Source organism: Puntigrus tetrazona, chromosome 3, assembly GCF_018831695.1.
Source record: "Puntigrus tetrazona isolate hp1 chromosome 3, ASM1883169v1, whole genome shotgun sequence".
Lineage (NCBI taxonomy): Eukaryota > Metazoa > Chordata > Actinopteri > Cypriniformes > Cyprinidae > Puntigrus > Puntigrus tetrazona.
The window spans coordinates 11,949,102-11,966,606 of record NC_056701.1 but is presented as its reverse complement, the minus strand read 5'-3'; the positions used below and the strand labels follow the sequence as shown (position 1 = coordinate 11,966,606).

Below are 17,505 nucleotides of genomic sequence, written 5' to 3'. Positions count from 1 at the left end.
ACTGCGCACACAAAATGCTAGATGCATCCTTTGCAATACGAAAAATTTCTAATATTGATAGCTGTTAGTTTTGTTTGTTTTCCATACTTATGAAACTGAAAACTGAGTCAAAAGCTGATAATTAGTTTACGGTTTTGCAGATTTGCTGTGTGGTTCTGGCGTTTGAGTGTTTGACAAGTGTGTAAGCAGTTAGCTGTATGGTAAAATTATTTGTAAATTGCATGCTTTTTTAAAAATATTCTAAATGCAGTGCTTCATTTTACAAGAGATGCGAAGTTTTGCATTTTGTGTGTAAAGGCAAAAAAGAGGCAAAGTTTTGAAAATGTGTGTAAAGCTGAAACTAATAATAAATAGACGTGCAAATGTAAAAAAGATTGAAAACCACTATGCAAAAACGCAGCTAGGCCCAAAATAAGATGGATATCCATGCAAGACTGTCACTGTGTTTCTGAAAACGGCAACGTAGATGGGACAGCTAGTCCATAAATATTATGATAACAAATGATCTGAAAATATGCATTTATTAAAAAAAATGTGACAGGTGCTGCCCAATGACAATAATGCGCGGAATGGGTTGAATAATAATGTGAGGGGCGGAAGTGGGGTGGGGGGGGGCTATGACGAGCACGTTCAGTGGGAATCGCGTGAGGGAGGGGATGCAAGCAGCGCAGAACCCGGATGCTGATGCTGCTCGTGTCGGATGGGGAGAAGCAATACAGGCAGAGTGAGAGCTAAAAAACAGAGAAAGGCCCCACTGACAGAGGGACTGCTATCCTCGTGGCCACAAGGCAAAGGAAGCGAACGGATTAAAGGCGGCTCGAGAGGATGACTCCGCGCGCGGTATCCGAGGCGACGGGAGGAGAGCGCGAGGAGATGCTGTGATGTGCTGCACATAGCCAGCGCGAGCGAGCGCGAGGGAGGGGAGAGGAGAGGAGAGGAGAGGGAGAGGGAGAGGAGGCTCCTACGCTAGTTAAAGATGCTTGCTTTTTGACCAGGAATGTCCTCCGCGCGAATAAAGCCAGGGATTTCTGCGCAAACACTATAGCTTGCGATAGCGCAATGCACGCTTGGATTAATTGACGGATTCATGCGACGGAAGACGCCGAGGCTTTCTTTCGCGAAAGGGTGGCTGTTTTCTCCCGTACAATTCTCCCATATTTCCGGATGTGAGGCCTGGAAGATACCGTAGTTTATATCAGGCACGGGACGCTCATCCTTCACGTCCAAACATCTATGAAAACAAAGCGAAACTCTTTGAAGAGTACGCGACAAAAGAAAGAGACACTTAGAATAATACGCGTGAGGTGTCACAAACCGGATGTGCGGTTAAATGTGGCCAAGTTTTTAATTAATAATTAGGTCACTTGCAGTTTGACAATAGCAGTAGGCTAGCTACATGAATGTTTATTTTAAAGATAAGGCACCGGCGAAAATAAACTGATGACTGACCCAGGCTACCTAACGCTCCCGTTATCTTTATCCGTCTTCAATATTCATGATCATTAAACTGTCGTTCGCAGCTATTATCTGTATCGGCCCATATACTGACAGATTTAATCGTGTCCCCTCATAATTTTCCAGCAGCTGCAACCACAGGCCGTGCAAAGCGCAATAACAGTTATAGTTTTGGCGTATAGGCCACGCATTTTTTCTTTCTTTCTGTTCACTTTTGATATTTTCGAACGGAACATGTTACCGATCCGTTTCCACGAAGTTTAAGGAGACGCGGCAGATGTTTGGGAGTAGGCCACGGCACTGACATCACGCCTCAGCATCCCTGTGTCATCGCTCGCCGTCTGTGATGTCTGAACGGCGGAGCTATTGCGTGAGCAGGACAGACGCCCGTGGATACATTGTGAGAATACACTGATTCGCCCCCTTTATATTGTGACACAAAATCGCGGTCGAACGAAATGTCCAGTAAGGAGTTGTCGGGGAGTCAGGCAGCTCAGTACGTCGGGCCCTACCGGCTGGAGAAGACGCTGGGGAAGGGCCAGACAGGTAGGAGCTTTTCCTCTTTGGTTAATGCATTGGAATAAATTCTGCTCTACTTCGCGCGTCTCATTAAAGAATTAATTTTAATTAATTTTAATCTATTGAAAGGTTGGTTCGGCAATAAGCAAAGCGGTTAATGTGTGTGCTTCAGCTGATGAAATGTAATGAGGCACGCAGGCAAGTGACACAGTAAGGGCAGTTTTTGAGGGAGAAGATTATTTTATCTTTCTGGCGGTTTTTTTTTTTTTTTGAGTCATGCGTCGCTGTGATTTATTCGTGCTGTTTCGAAGCTTGAACGTGATTGCAAGCTGTTTTTTCTTCTTCTTCATTTATTTCTTTTGCTTCTAGTACACGTATTTGTTATCTAACAGTGGCTGCCAGTTTCATTACTAACGTTCATTAGATGCTAGTACTTTTCCTAGGCATCTCTATTTAATTATTTAAGGTTGCTAGTTAATGGTTACTCTTTTGCTACCCCATTAGAGACAGATCATTGTGACACATTGGACATTTTTTGTGAATTCTAAAGGACTCTTTGGTTCAACTTTTCACTTTCCATTGTAGCTGGACTCTACTAGCATTTTACAAACACTGTTCAATAGTGTCTTAACAGTTACTTTTCTAACAGTTACATGTATTCCTACAATTTTAATTGATATTATGGAAAGCCAGTAACTACACAGTAAGTAGGTAATGACTAGTCAGCGACTTTATTTAAACAGGTAACAACTTTAATTCATACAAGGTAGTGTCTAATCATGTACTAGGACAACTTGACGTGATACTAGTAACTTAAGATGAGTTTACAACAAATTGCAGTTCGTTACCAGTAACAATGAAACTAGTAAAAAATATGCCTGTAGTCTGTAGTGTAAAAAGTAAAATAATATCATTATTATATTGCTAGTAGTCTAATTAACACATATACTGGTCATGTAAACCTGTATACTAGTTAGCTTTAAGGTATAATAACGACTTGCCACCGATCTGTTCTGAATGCAAAGGCCACAAAGATCTGTTTGTCAGTACATTGTAAATAGAATATGAATGTGCTCAAGAATGATATAGCTCTACATACATTTAGATGTAGACTGTTTTTTGGCAAGTGAAACAGGGTGTCCATTAACGATTTATGTGACTGTCTACAATAAGCAGTATGTACTGGTGTTTTTATGTTATTTTTGGAGTGTGCACAAGTCAGACGTGTTTTCGGCGGTGCTGCTTTTTTCAATTGTAATGGTTTGTAAATGGCAATCGATTATTTAAAAGTGCGCTGTTTGAATGTCGCAGACATGTGTTGTCTTCTTTTCAGTTTTTACAAGCGCAACTCACCTGGATTTTTATTGTTGTCCATTTTTCAAATGCTTCCGTGAATAATGACTATCTGTGTTCCTCCTGCAGGTCTGGTGAAGCTAGGAGTTCATTGTATCACAGGACAGAAGGTGGCCATAAAGATAGTTAACAGGGAAAAGCTATCAGAGTCTGTTCTTATGAAAGTAAGTTTTGCATGCAATGAATTTACAGCAGAAATGTCTAAAAGTTCTAGTTTTTCTCAGTCACCTCCTGCTTATGCAGCATTTTCTTATTTACAGTAACTTCAGTAGCACAGCAGCTGCATAACTCCAACTGCTTTATTAACCACAGTATATGCTGCATCTGCCCTAATGTTCTGTGTTAAGGAAATGCAAGAAAGCTCCCTGCTAAGTCATTTTTGTCTGTGTCTACTGTTGATTGTCAGACTTTTGTTAATATATCGACTACGTTAGTTACACTTGTAATTGACGGTGATCATGTTTGCTTGGTTATTTCCTACATCAAAGTTGTTCCTTTTCCCTATCCAACTCTCATTCAGTAATCCTCGCTCTCCCCGTTTCTGCAGGTGGAGAGAGAGATAGCTATTCTTAAACTAATAGAGCACCCTCATGTCCTAAAACTGTATGATGTGTACGAGAATAACAAATATCTGTAAGTACTGCTCTGTTTCTCCACACATCTGAAGCATGTCTGGCCTTGTCTTGGTCTTGTCTAGACTTATTACATCCTGCATTCTCTGGAGGTGTACTTGTGTGTAGCTTTTCATATGCATCTATCTCTGTGCTTTAGTTTCATAGATGTCTTTCTCATTCTTTCAGGTATCTAGTGCTGGAACATGTATCTGGTGGGGAGCTGTTTGACTACCTGGTAAAGAAAGGCAGGTTGACCCCTAAAGAGGCTCGAAAATTCTTCAGACAAATCATATCTGCTCTGGACTTCTGTCACAGTCACTCTATATGGTAGATGTCTCTTTGCACTTTTTTATTTAATGTGCTGCACACACAGATTCTTTTTACAGGTGTATTTTCTCATAATGTTTCTGCAAAATCAGCGTTCTGTGGCAAACATTGTGACTTTAACATTATGTGGATGCGAGTTGGAATGAAAAGTTGTGGCCAAGTTATGAAGTCAGAGCTGACTTGCATTATTTCCATATATGGGTCACTCTGTATGTACGCAGGAACTACCCTTAATATATTTGGGGTCATTTAAAAAAAAAAACCATCAAGTTTTTTGGTGCATTACATTGATCAAAATAGATTTATAATCTCATAGAATGTGTCTACTTCAAATAAATGCTGTTCTTTTGAACTGTTCATCAAAGAAGAAAAAACTTAGAATGGTTTACACCATTTTTTTAAAAACTGTTTTTAGTATTGATCAAAATGTTAAGTAAATCAGCATATTAGAATGATTTCTAAGGGATCATGTGACAATGAAAGTGGGGTAATGCATGCTTCATAAAATGCAGCTTTGCATCACAGGAATAAATACAATTTTAGAATAGATTAAAATAGAAAACAATTTAATTGGTAATAACGTTTCTGAATATTACTGTTTCTACTGTATTTTTGATCAAATAAATGCAGTTATGGCTGAGCATGTTCAGAGACTTTTAACAAAAACATTTAACAAATCTAATCGACCCCAAACTTTTAAACGGTAGTGATGATAGATAAAAAAAAAAAAAAAAAGCGATGCATGTAAATGTGGTACACAACTGATTTGTTCTTGTTAAATGTTCTGCAGTGTATGCAACACAAAAGTTGTTTATTCTCACTAATTTCAATGTTGTCATTACATTTTTATCATCAGCCACCGAGATCTGAAGCCTGAAAACCTCCTGCTGGATGAGAAGAATAATATCAGAATTGCTGACTTTGGCATGGCCTCCCTACAGGTTGGGGACAGTCTGCTGGAGACCAGCTGTGGGTTAGTAGTTTGTGTTTGTGTGCTTTTAATACTGTATTAATGAAGATGGGGTATTAATGCTCTATATTATGTATCTGCAGATCACCCCATTATGCTTGTCCTGAGGTCATTAGGGTAAGGACAAAGCTCTTAGAGCAAAAGCACCATATGTTTTAGCATACAAGTCTCATAGATTCGTATTGTTCGAAACAGCCAGTGCTTATCTGTACTTAGTGTTTTTTGCTTTTATTCATAGGGAGAGAAATATGATGGACGTCGGGCAGATGTGTGGAGCTGTGGGGTTATTCTCTTTGCTCTGTTGGTGGTAAGAAACTTCCTTTATCTTGTATTTGTAATTTCTGGCATTTTACCCACATTTAATATCTTCCCTGAACACCTTATTACAAATTAAATAGCTAAAAAATAAGTGTTTTTTGTCTTAAATTGGCCACTGTGGGAAATTGCAGACTTAATGCTCTCAGTTGCACTTAGAAATGTGTGTGAATTGTAACATCTTTCCTCACAGGGAGCATTGCCCTTTGACCATGATAACCTGCGTCAGCTGTTGGAGAAGGTGAAGAGTGGAGTATTTCACATGCCTCACTTCATTCCTCCAGACTGCCAGGCTCTCCTCCGTGGCATGATTGAGGTCAATCCTGAGAAACGGCTCACGGTATGCAACACGCACATATGTTGTGTTTCCATGTTTTACACCAACCCTACACCTAAACGTACCCCTTCAAAAAATGTAATCCTGTATGTTTTCTTATGGGGACCTAAAAACGTCCCCACAAGGTCATAATTTCCTGATTTTCCTATCCTTGGGGGGACATTTGGTCTCCATGATGTGATAAATACTAGGTGCACACACACACACACAATATACCTCTTTATACTTCATATTCAAAGTGTTGGGAATGTTAAGAGGCTGCTTATTTCATCATTAAAACAGTGATCAAATCCAGTCTTCAGTGTCACATGATCCTTCAGAAATATTTTTTATATGCTGATTTGGTGATTAAAGAAACATTTCTTGTTATGTTAAAAATGGTTAGTTGTACTGCTTTATTTTTTTGTGGAAACTGTGACACATTTTTAATTAAAAAAACTATTTAAAATAAAATATATACATAAATACTTTTTTTACTTTACTGTCACTTTGAACCAATTTAATGCATCCATGATGAATGATTACCAAGGAATATTAATATATAATATAATTTTTTTTTCTTTTCTCAGTTGGAAGAAATACAAAAGCACCCCTGGTATCAGTAAGTATCATGTGAGGTACCTTGAATAGTTAAAAAAAAGTTTACTGACTGTCATGCCAATTAAACACAAAAGGAGAATATTTGAGCGGCACAAATAGCAACAGTTTATGTCTGTCAAGCTTCTTTTGTGCAACAGTCAGACTGAACGTTCCTTTTAAATGAAAATTTTGCAATCCAGTTTAGATATTAGCCAAATACATTCATCAAACGTCTTGGGTTCTCAAATGTCAGAAATAATTTCAACTCACTCAAAGCTATCATATGTCACCTGAAGATCTGGAATATAGCCTATACATCATAAGTACCATTTTTATGATCTTCTTTTGACTTGAACTTGACAGACTAATCACTGTGCAGTGCAAAGATTCAGTGCTACAGAGAACTAATATAAGTGGATTTTATTTTATGTCATTGTATGTATTCCCCACAATGTGCTCTCCATGTTGACTTGCTTGTGTGTCTGTGTGTCTTTGTGTCTCAGAGGGGGCAGGAACGAGCCGTGTCCAGAGCAGCCACCCCCTAGGCGAGTGTGTGTGAAGAGGATCTTGTCTCTTACAGATCTGGACCCTGATGTTCTGGAGAGCATGCACTCGCTGGGCTGCTTCAGAGACCGTGTCAAGCTCACCAGAGACCTGCAGTGTGAAGAGTGAGTCTGAATGTCTGTCTGTGTGCTCAAGACATCTCAGAGTGCCTGTAATTCAGGAAAGAATAGTGCACAAGAGTTCAAGGGTTTACAACTGACCATTAAGGGATGATTCACCCAAAAATTATTTTCACTCATTCCATATTTCACTCATGTATGACCAAAAGAAGATATTTTGAAGAATGCTTCCATCAGTACAAGGAAAGCCAGTTTGGTCTTCTGACTTGCATCTCTTCCTTCCCAGAGAAAACCAGGAGAAGTTGATCTACTATCTTCTATTGGACAGAAAGGAGCGCTACCCTAGTTATGAAGATGAACATCTTCCACCCAGAAACGATATTGGTGAGTGAGCTTTTGCAGTTGAGTCTTGTGTGTGTTGCTGTCACGTTTAAAGCTAGTCAGTGAATATCATGAGAATAGCTGGTAACCTAGAAAACACGCCGGTGCTTCAGGCCTGAAAGTAAGCCAGTTTCATTTAAGGGCTCTAAGGCAAACGTCAGTGATTTGTAAATGTAACATATTGAGGGCTCGTTCCCCGAAATAAGCAGATCACGACCAGACCAGGACTAAAAAGAGACTTCAAGGTGGAGAATCATCATCATTAGGATGTTGACAGGGAAGCCGTAGCATGTGGTTGTTAGCGAGGGGAACGTTGCGAGTGAGAGAGCAGGTGCTGCAGGTTGGACCAGAAACTGACTTCCTCCATGTATATAGAACATATGAGTCAACAGTTGTCAACCTGGAATTGGTGATGACATAATTTTTGACATTTTCCATGTACTTGCATACATTTTAGAGGCTTATTATTTGTAATGCCTCTCCCTGATAGGGTTACACAATTAATTGAAAAAAATTATGAAATAATCTACATAAATCCAATCTAAATGTCGCTTATAATGTGCACTGAGAACATCAACACTTTTATACATTCTTGTAAATGTAAATATTACAAGCAGTTTTCAGGCTTCAAAATGCAGGCTTCAGGGTTTAACATGAAAGTAAAGAAATTAGGATGGAAATAGATTACCAATGAAATACATAAAAATATATTATTGTCTTTAAAAATAAGCTAGTAACAATAATTATTCACATTGATCAGATCCAAAAAAAAAAACTGTTGACAAAAGACATGTGAGTCCCCTTTAAGTTTAAGGTATAACTTGGTAATTTGAGTTGGTTCTTCTGACGATTGTGTGGGACAAACATTAATTTGGAGAAAAGCTTTGAATCTTTTAGTTTTTGCGCACTTTATTTTCAATGTAATTTTGCCTCTAAATCTAAGCTACAACAAACTGTAAGATATTAAATGTTTACTATATCACTGTGCACCTCTGACAAGATCTTGGCAGAAAGTAATTGTAATATGTTTTTTCGACTAAAATGTGCAACCCTAATATGCTAGTCCATCATTTCACTGTCATGCCATGGTTCGTCTCTCATACAGCACCTATTGTATCCAGCAGGTACAATTTACCCTGTTGCTTAGAAGCTTTCTGTCTCTCATCAAGAAATTGAAAAGGAGTTCTTTTTCAGCTTCTATGCTAATTTCCCTTCTAACACTGTAATACAGGAAATCTGTGCTGCAAATATTTTATGTATGTGTATGTATGTATATGTGTATATATATATATATGTGTGTATATATATATATATATATATATATATATATATATATATATATATATATATATATATATATAACAAACCTTAGATTCCATCATGGATACAGTAAGGTTTGTAATTCGTTCATGAAGAGCACACAGTAAATGTTTGTGTTACGGTGGGTGTGTGTGTGTTGTTGTGGTTGTGTGATCAGATCCCCCCCGTAAGAGGGTGGACTCGCCCATGTTGACCCGTCATGGGCGCTGTCGGCCGGAGAGAAAGAGTCTGGAGGTACTGAGTGTGACAGAGCAGGGCTCTCCAACACCTCCCCGCAGAGCACTGGATACCTCTGCACATAGCCAGAGGTACATGCCAACTGTTTGATAACTTTGTATTAACCTTCATCTGAAAGTCAAGCTTGATGTACCATATGTTTTCTCTCTTCAACTCCAATGTCTTTAAAAAATACAGTTAAAAAAGTGGATACATTTACTCACAACTGGTGGGATGGGCCTGTTGTAACACAAAAATGTTTTTACCATTCAATTTTACACAGTTAACCATGCGCTCTTGTGCCTTTATTTATTTGTACTATGTAAACTAGATTCATTATAGATGCAGCTTTGTCACTAAAAAGCCTTCCATAATTGAATTGAAAAGAGATGTCTGACCGTTAATCTTTGGCAGCAGTGAAAAGGAATTTTACATGGTACACAGCAGGTTTTTATTATGTGTACAAACAGAAAGCACTTGTACTACTAGCAAGTGAAAACATTCTTCATCTTAGGTAATTACTGTATAAATATTGTATGTTTGAAGCATCTAAGTTAAAGCCAATAAAAAAAGACCTAAAGAAATTGAAATCAAATGCATACATCATGTTTAGGTGTTATAGAGTTCTGGAAAATCAGCAAGAGCTTTATCTTATTTTTCTTCCATGTTGTTTTTTGACCATGTAAAAGCTAAATGATGGTTGTAATTAAGCTGAATTTTGATTGTTCAGTGTCACTTTTGAATCTTCCACGGTGTGTGCTGTATGACAAAGCACCTAGTGCAGGTCGACGCTGACCCTGTCTCTCATATTAAAAATGGTCTTGCAGTTGCTGCATACCATGTCAAATATTCCTGATTCATAATATGATTAATATGACCAAATGATCAAAAACATATCCAAAACCACAGAGTAGAGCATGCAGACAGACATCGCTTCAAGTTGGTGAAATTCATATCTAGTGAATTCCCTACTAAATATTTTACTCATACTAGAGTGTGTATATCTAAGATCACAAACATCATGAATATAAGGGGATGTTTTACTGACATGTCCTGGTGTTCTGCTAGGTCTCGGTCTGTTAGCGGAGCTTCAACCGGCCTCTCATCCAGTCCCCTCAGCAGCCCTCGAGTAAGTGACTCCACACTTTTAACAGACATTGCATTAGAAGTAAAATACTACTATGTAGAGCTAAGTTTGCAATGGTGAAAGGTATTGTGCTTGTTTTTGATATTGTGCTATGAATAGCAAAGCTGAACTGGTTTCAGTTGCTCTTTTTATGTTCATCTATCTCATACTGTCCTCATACTGGAGTCATTATCCACACCAAACACACACACACACACACACACACACACACACAAATGTTAAGCTTGTTTTAACTTGCATTTTGCACCATAATTAAACACCCTAACAATCGGTTACTAATCAATACTAGATTTCACATGCTATTGGAAAGAGCTTTGCATCATTTTCCTAACTCTTCTCAGTTTAATTCTAATGTTAATAATCATATACCATATCTTTCATTAACGCTCATGACCATTGCTGTGTCCATCTCTCCATTCCTCTTTCCCTCTCCATCCTTCTGTCCTTTCTCTTCTTACCTGTCAGAGCCCAGTTTTCACTTTCAGCCAAACTGAAGTCACCTCTGCTTCCACCACCCAGTCCAAAGACCCCAAAGCAGGAAGTTCCACCGCACCCCGGGCGTCCCAACGCGCGCCTGACCAAAAAACCCAGACCCTACCCTCAAAAGCGGCCTCTGACCGTCCCCACCTGCAGTCTATGAAGTCCCTCCCCCTGCAGACTCCTCCGTCTCCTTCGCCCTCCCCCTCTCCGCTCCTGTCCCCCATCCCTCGCTTCTTCTTCCCTGCTCCTTCTGTCCTGAAGTCTGTCACTAAGACCATCTATCCTAACTCTGCCCATGTGTCGCAGGTCACCCCACAGGGCTCCCCACTCCCACCCCTTTGGGGACCCCTGTGCACCATCCCCAGCACCCCCTCCCACCCCGCCCTCCTCCTCCTCTTCTTCTTCCTCTTCACGAGCTGAAGGAGGTGGTGGTGGTGTGGGCGGTGGCTCCATGTCCCTAACCCCACCCTCCAGTCCTGGGGGAAGTGGTGGAATGGCTGCCAGCAGTTCAGCGCACTGGAGGACACGTCTCAACTCCTTCAAAAACAACCTGCTGGGCTCGCCACGCTTCCACCGCCGAAGGCTACAAGGTGAGAGGAGCATCGCCTTCGCAGTGCTGTCACTGAGCTGAATGAAATTGTAATTTTTTTTTTCATTTGTTTGTTTCAATAGTTCCTACGTCAGAAGATATGTCCAGTTTAACTCCAGAGTCCAGCCCAGAGTAAGTATTTAGTAAGAAATAAATCAATATTAAAACAAACAAATGCAAATATATATATATATATATATATATATATATATATATATATATATATATATATATATATATATATATATATATATATATATACATATACACACACACATATATATATATATATATATATATATATATATACATATACACATATATATATATACACATTCATACAGGATATATAATATGTGTTGTCCTTTGCTGTAGTGTGTTAGTAGGAAATATCAGTTCATGTTTCCAAACATTTGTTTTGCCATTAATTGTAAAAATCTAGTGAGAATTTTTGTCTGACAACAGCCACACACATGTATTATCAATAAGTATATCTGTATATTTATCTATGTATCTAAATAACCATCTCTTAATGTTAACCTTTAATTATATTATTAGACATAATTAAATATATTAGTGTATTAATATATTAAATGTATTAGATGTAAAGGTGAAATGCAAAAAAAAAAAAAAAAAAAACCTGAAAAAGTGAAAATACTATTATATACTATAATATTACATAACACTGATATTACATTGCACATTATAATGTGATAGTTACATTCACTTGGAACTTTTGAAACCCCTGGTCTTAATTTTTTGGGGCCAAAGTCAAAGTCAAATTTTAAAAGTCACTTACTGGTTATCAGCCATATCATGCAATCACAACTTTTAACTCTGGTGCATTTTACGTTATGTGTCATGTGTTCAGTGTTGAAACAACAAAAACCTGCTCCTATGATTCAGTGTGTGTTTGTTCTAGAGCATTTTCAGCATATCTGCCTACTTTTCCCTGACTGTGTACAGTTCTAGGAAGGATGTCAGATAACAAGACTCTGTATTATCAAAGATAACATTTTTATTCATGATGTTAAAAAGTACCTAATGTGTATTCTGTGTAGAATGAGAACCACGACACCCGAAACAATAATGTGTACTATATATGTACTATATATTTTGTGTATTTATCTGCATATATTTTCATCTTTTTCTTCAGGTTGGCGAAGAAGTCGTGGTTTGGAAATTTCATCAGTCTGGAGAGGGAAGAGCAAATTTTTGTGGTGATCAGAGACAAACCACTAAGCTCAATCAAGGCTGATATCGTCCATGCCTTTCTATCAGTTAGTATCATTTTAATAAGTTAGGTGTTTCCTTTCCCCTTCATCTTCCTCTTCAGCTTCCTCTTCGCTTTAAATAAGCTTTGTTCATTCTCTTTTGAGGATTCAAACTTTGATGTACATCTCTGCTCTCCTCTAGATTCCCTCCCTAAGTCACAGTGTCATCTCTCAGACAAGTTTCCGGGCGGAGTGCAAGTCCTCCGGAGGTCCGTCTGTCTTCCAGAAACCTGTCAAATTTCAGGTTGACATCGCCTTCTCTGAGGGGGAGAGAGAACGAGAGAGGGAGAAAGAGAGAGAAAGGGAGGGAAGGAGAGAGACTGGCATCTACAGCGTCACCTTCACCCTATTATCAGGTATTTAAAAAGACCAGAGAGCCATTGTCATGTGTCTGTACGTGCCATCATTTCTATAGATGTAATGATGTTGTTTTTCAGGTCCTAGTCGCAGGTTTAAAAGAGTGGTAGAGACCATTCAAGCTCAGCTTCTCAGTACACATGACCAGCCCTCTGTGCAGGCGCTTGCAGGTGAATGTGAGACGCCACACAAAACATACGATCATACACAAGAAACTAAATGTTCGAACATATTTTTATTCATTTTAATTTAGTTGTTTTATATTTTTTGGTATCATTTGCATGTGCGCACATAAGTGGTGCACATGTGCGCATACGTGACCAAAATAAAAAATGCACTGTGAATATTTTCTGTTCAGACCACTCATTTGCATACTCCGATTGACAGTTGTTGATGCGCAATTATCTTTTTAGATCTACAAACTGAAATACATGAATCTAGGCTGCCGTTTTCAAAGCACAATGCAAAACTGTGACATTTCATTCACTGACAAGATTTAATTGGCAGCACTAAACCTGGCATTGCATATACTTACTTGCCGGCAACCTGCCATAAAAAAGCTTGCTGGTTTTAATTCTTATATAAAAAGTAATTATTAGCATATATATACATATATATATATGTTCTCTTTTAAAATTACCACACATTATTTTATAAAAAAAAAAAAAAAAAAAAATATATATATATATATATATACATTATGTACACTGTGAGGACCAAACCAAATGTCTGGTGCTGTTTGTGCACCCCTGATTGTTTGTGTACATTTGTTTTTACTCATTGCAAGTTTCAGCTTAGTACTTTATTTTGTTTATTTTAGTTTTCATATTTTAGGGCAGGCAAAGGTTACTGTGATAACTGGTATAATTAAAATAAAAATTTTTTAAACTTTATCTTTAAATAAATATCCAGTGTCAAATTCATGCATAACGCAGGGAAAATGTGAACGTTTTGCATTTTGTAATATATATATAATATAATATAATGTTCAGTTTGGCTTTTAGATATTTTATATATTAAATTTATCAAGGTTTCAAATTGTAACGTACCATATATCAAAATCTAAATGTAAAATGCATATTTATTAAATAATTTTGCATAAATTCAATTAACAAAAATGTTTTCTTTCCCCACCCTCATGTTTTCCATTTTCCTTCTTTCAGATGAGAAAAACGGGCTTTCGTCTCGCCCACCCAGCACACCGACCCGGCAGAACTCTCGCCGCTCGGAGGGCGGAGGTGATCGCGGGAGCGGGCAGAGCGCAGCGATCGAGGAGAAGGGAGCAGTATTGGCGGTAGTGCGAGTGTACTACAAAGAAAGGGGTCTGGCAAGGATAAAACTCGCCTCCTATCCTCAAATGGGACCCAGTCTCAACCCTAAGTGAACTAATTAGACAAGCTGCGGAGCGGGTGGGAACAAACCCTGCTCTTGATTCCCCCCCAGACACAACTCCCTCATAATCCATCTGCACAGTACATAACAACAGGTATACTCAGCCTTGATTTACACATCACTAGCGGAAACCCTGGGTCCAACTGCGACAATAGGAGAGTCAGGAGTGTTATCCACATGGAAGTGTTCTTACACGTGAATAATCATCTGACAAGAAAAAAATTACGATCACTTATCCTTGTTAGGAACAAAGGATTTGAAAAGTGAAAGCAAGATGTATCTCTTAATGTAAACCCCAGCTATAAATTATTTAATGCGGTACAAACAAGGAGATTGACATCCGGTGGACATCCAGTGATCTAATGACAACAAACTATACAAGGAGCAACAAACTTAAAAGTGGGACAGGAAAGAATGTCTCCAAAACTTATCATCATCCTCATTATCATCATCATCATCATCCTCATTATCATAAGCAATGATCCATCAGAAAATCACAAGCTGTTTGAGGTAGAGAAAAGCAAACATGGTGGGAAAAAGTGGGAAGTTCTTCATTCTTAACACCACTTGGAGCACAAAAATGGATTTCTAAAACACTATGTAAAGAAAAGAATAGGGATTTTTAGAAAGGCGATCTAAATTTTGTAACACAAGTCCTATGTGACTATACCTTCATGAGAGAAGGACGGATTATGCCTTTAGTGAAATGTTATGTGTTGAAGATATAGGCTATGTTAAACACTGATTGTTCAAGCTTGTGTTGTAGATCCTGAACTCTGTGATATGTTGTAGATTCAAAATCAGTCAGAAAGGCAGTGGAGAGCTGCCCACTGGAAGCTACAGTTGGTAAAATTGGCCAGTTTTAAGTCTTTGCAGATCTGAAAGTATCTCAGATCCACCCCACTCACTAAGCAGGGCACAGAGGGATGAGCAGGCATCTAGATTTCCTATGACATGTTCACACAGAGACCGAACAAGAGGAACAAAATAGCCAGTCACTCTCATGTGTCAAACAAAGAGGCAGCGTCAGAAAAAATTTGAAGCCTACACCATTTTCTTGTGTGATTCCTGGTAGAACTTCCATCATAAGTAGAAGCCCAAAAATTATTTTTTGTGCTTTCCATTTCAATATTTATATTTTTGAGACGAGATGTGAAGTATTTCCATCAACAAAATGAAGTGAATGTCAAAAAAACTAAATTACAAATATTTTACATTTTAAGTATTTTATTTAAAGATATTTATTTCAGCAAATATTTATGTATTTATTTATTTATTCATTTATTCATTTATTTATTCATTTATTTATTGGATTAGAGTTGAGGCTGGTAAAGTCAAAATAAAAAGGGTAGAAAAATTTGCAATTTAGAAAATGGCAGAAACTTTGTATCTGTTCCCAAATATTTTATAACAATGCTGCACATGTCCTTTTAAAAAACCATTTCAGTAGCCAACAATTACCCATCTCGTTTTCATTTCATTTTCAATACAAAAGAAGCAAACTCACAAAGGAGAAAGCTGGAGAACAACTTTGAAAAATCATCCAAGCAATGACTCCATGCCTTGGACGTCTCCCACGGGGAAGAGACTTCAAAACCCCCCAGGATGTACAACGTAAAGACTGAAGTGAACCTTATGGAAGCAGAGGAACAAAACAGAGGGAATGAAAAGAAGGCCCGCTGTGTTCACTCTTCATCTTTGAGAATGTTACCCAGACAAGAGCCCAAAGTTTCGGACTCGTGCGTACCGGGCCAGCCCCTTCGTACAAAATGCGAGCAGTATTCTTTTTTCACACATGCACACACACACACACACACACACACACACACACACACAACAAGACTCTCCTTCTCAAAACTGACAATATGAAACAAAATGAATGATAACTGGACTTTGAAACTGGAATGCACTGTCCTAAAAGAGAATTGTATTCAAACAAATAGTTGTCCCTTTCCTCGCCCACCCACGGGAATCAGTGAAGTGCTCTATTAAGTGCAGACTCAGGATCAGCGGGGCTTTTTAGCTCATTACATTTGTGAATGGGGGGAACCTGATCCTGAATATCCACTTAAAAGCTCTTTCTCCAATGAGCCTCTGCCCTGAAGCCCAGAATCTGACCATAATGCTCCTCTCTCTCTCTCTCTCTCTCCATCCCTCCCTTCAGTCCACTCCCTTGATGCAAGGAGCACTAAATGCAAAGCAAGGTTTTGCTCTGGTCCTCCCTCTGCCACCATCCCGCAGCCATCACATACGCCTTCACCCAAAAATAGCATAGCGGAAGACGAAGCTTCGGACGGTTCGGTCATCGAGCAGCTCCTGCATCATCCTGGATTGTTTTCCATAGCACATTGAATATATTTCACCACTGTTGAATGTTTAGGTGCATCGTTCTTTAGATATAATACGGGGTACGTTCTTATTTTAGTACACTCAAAATGCCTTAAATCCACATTTACTAAACAGTCAGCATGTGCGCGCTCAAACATGCCCGGTCACTTGCAGAGGCAGAGGAAACGCCAGAGCAAAACCCTGAAGATGTTCTATGTTCAATTCTGTTAGTTCTCAGGCAGGGTAAGTCTGGGAGTGTGCAAATACAGACTGTCTGGACACCAGCTCTGAGTGAATGTGAAATACACTCCACATACTTTCTCTGTGTTCATGACAATGTCCTGCTCTACGTGTCTGTCCTCTCCTCCTCCTCCTCCTCCCTTTCACATTATGCTCTGAATGATATTCTGTTTTTGTTACTCGCCTCACACATACAGCACACGTATCACATTTCATATGTATCGTTAGTCTTCACTTATTTACCATACATTATATACCTCATCCTGCTCCTGCCTCCCAATCATAGAATTATACTTTAGACCACCCCCTTCCCTCTTCTCTCATTATATACATACCCTGCCCTGCCTGCCCCCAATGTATGCTCACCCCCACACCCCCGTCTCTGTTCATTGTAAACAGAAAATATTACTCATATCTTCATTCTTTATCCATTCTATATTCACCTGATGATTATTGATTATCTTTGTCGTCATTACTGATAACTCCTCTTAAGATTGTAAAGCTGTACTCTTTCTTCCCCATCGCGCACAGTAGGAACTTTTTTCGTAAGAAATGCAAGTCATTAAATTGGAGGGAAAAAAATAATGACGAGAAAATAAATGTCTGTGTTATAATTAAAAAAATGAAAGTGCACTATTATTAATGCCTGTGATAAAGAACAATAAACAATACAAAAAAATATGTGCTAT

The 17,505-nt window shown here is 38.6% G+C and overlaps 1 protein-coding gene across 1 annotated transcript; it reads left to right on the top strand.

The window, feature by feature from the left end:
• The first annotated feature begins 658 nt into the window (after positions 1-658).
• On the top strand, positions 659-17,497 carry brsk1b (BR serine/threonine kinase 1b). The gene is given in 21 exon segments (XM_043235759.1): positions 659-2,001; positions 3,397-3,491; positions 3,875-3,960; positions 4,128-4,268; positions 5,125-5,241; positions 5,322-5,355; positions 5,477-5,545; positions 5,747-5,893; positions 6,460-6,491; positions 6,973-7,137; positions 7,379-7,476; positions 8,951-9,101; positions 10,078-10,138; positions 10,622-10,961; positions 10,964-11,002; positions 11,005-11,226; positions 11,309-11,357; positions 12,382-12,505; positions 12,642-12,855; positions 12,937-13,026; positions 14,020-17,497. Coding segments are annotated over 21 exon segments (2,583 nt in total). The 5' UTR covers positions 659-1,913; the 3' UTR covers positions 14,241-17,497.
• Positions 17,498-17,505: the final 8 nt, after the last annotated feature.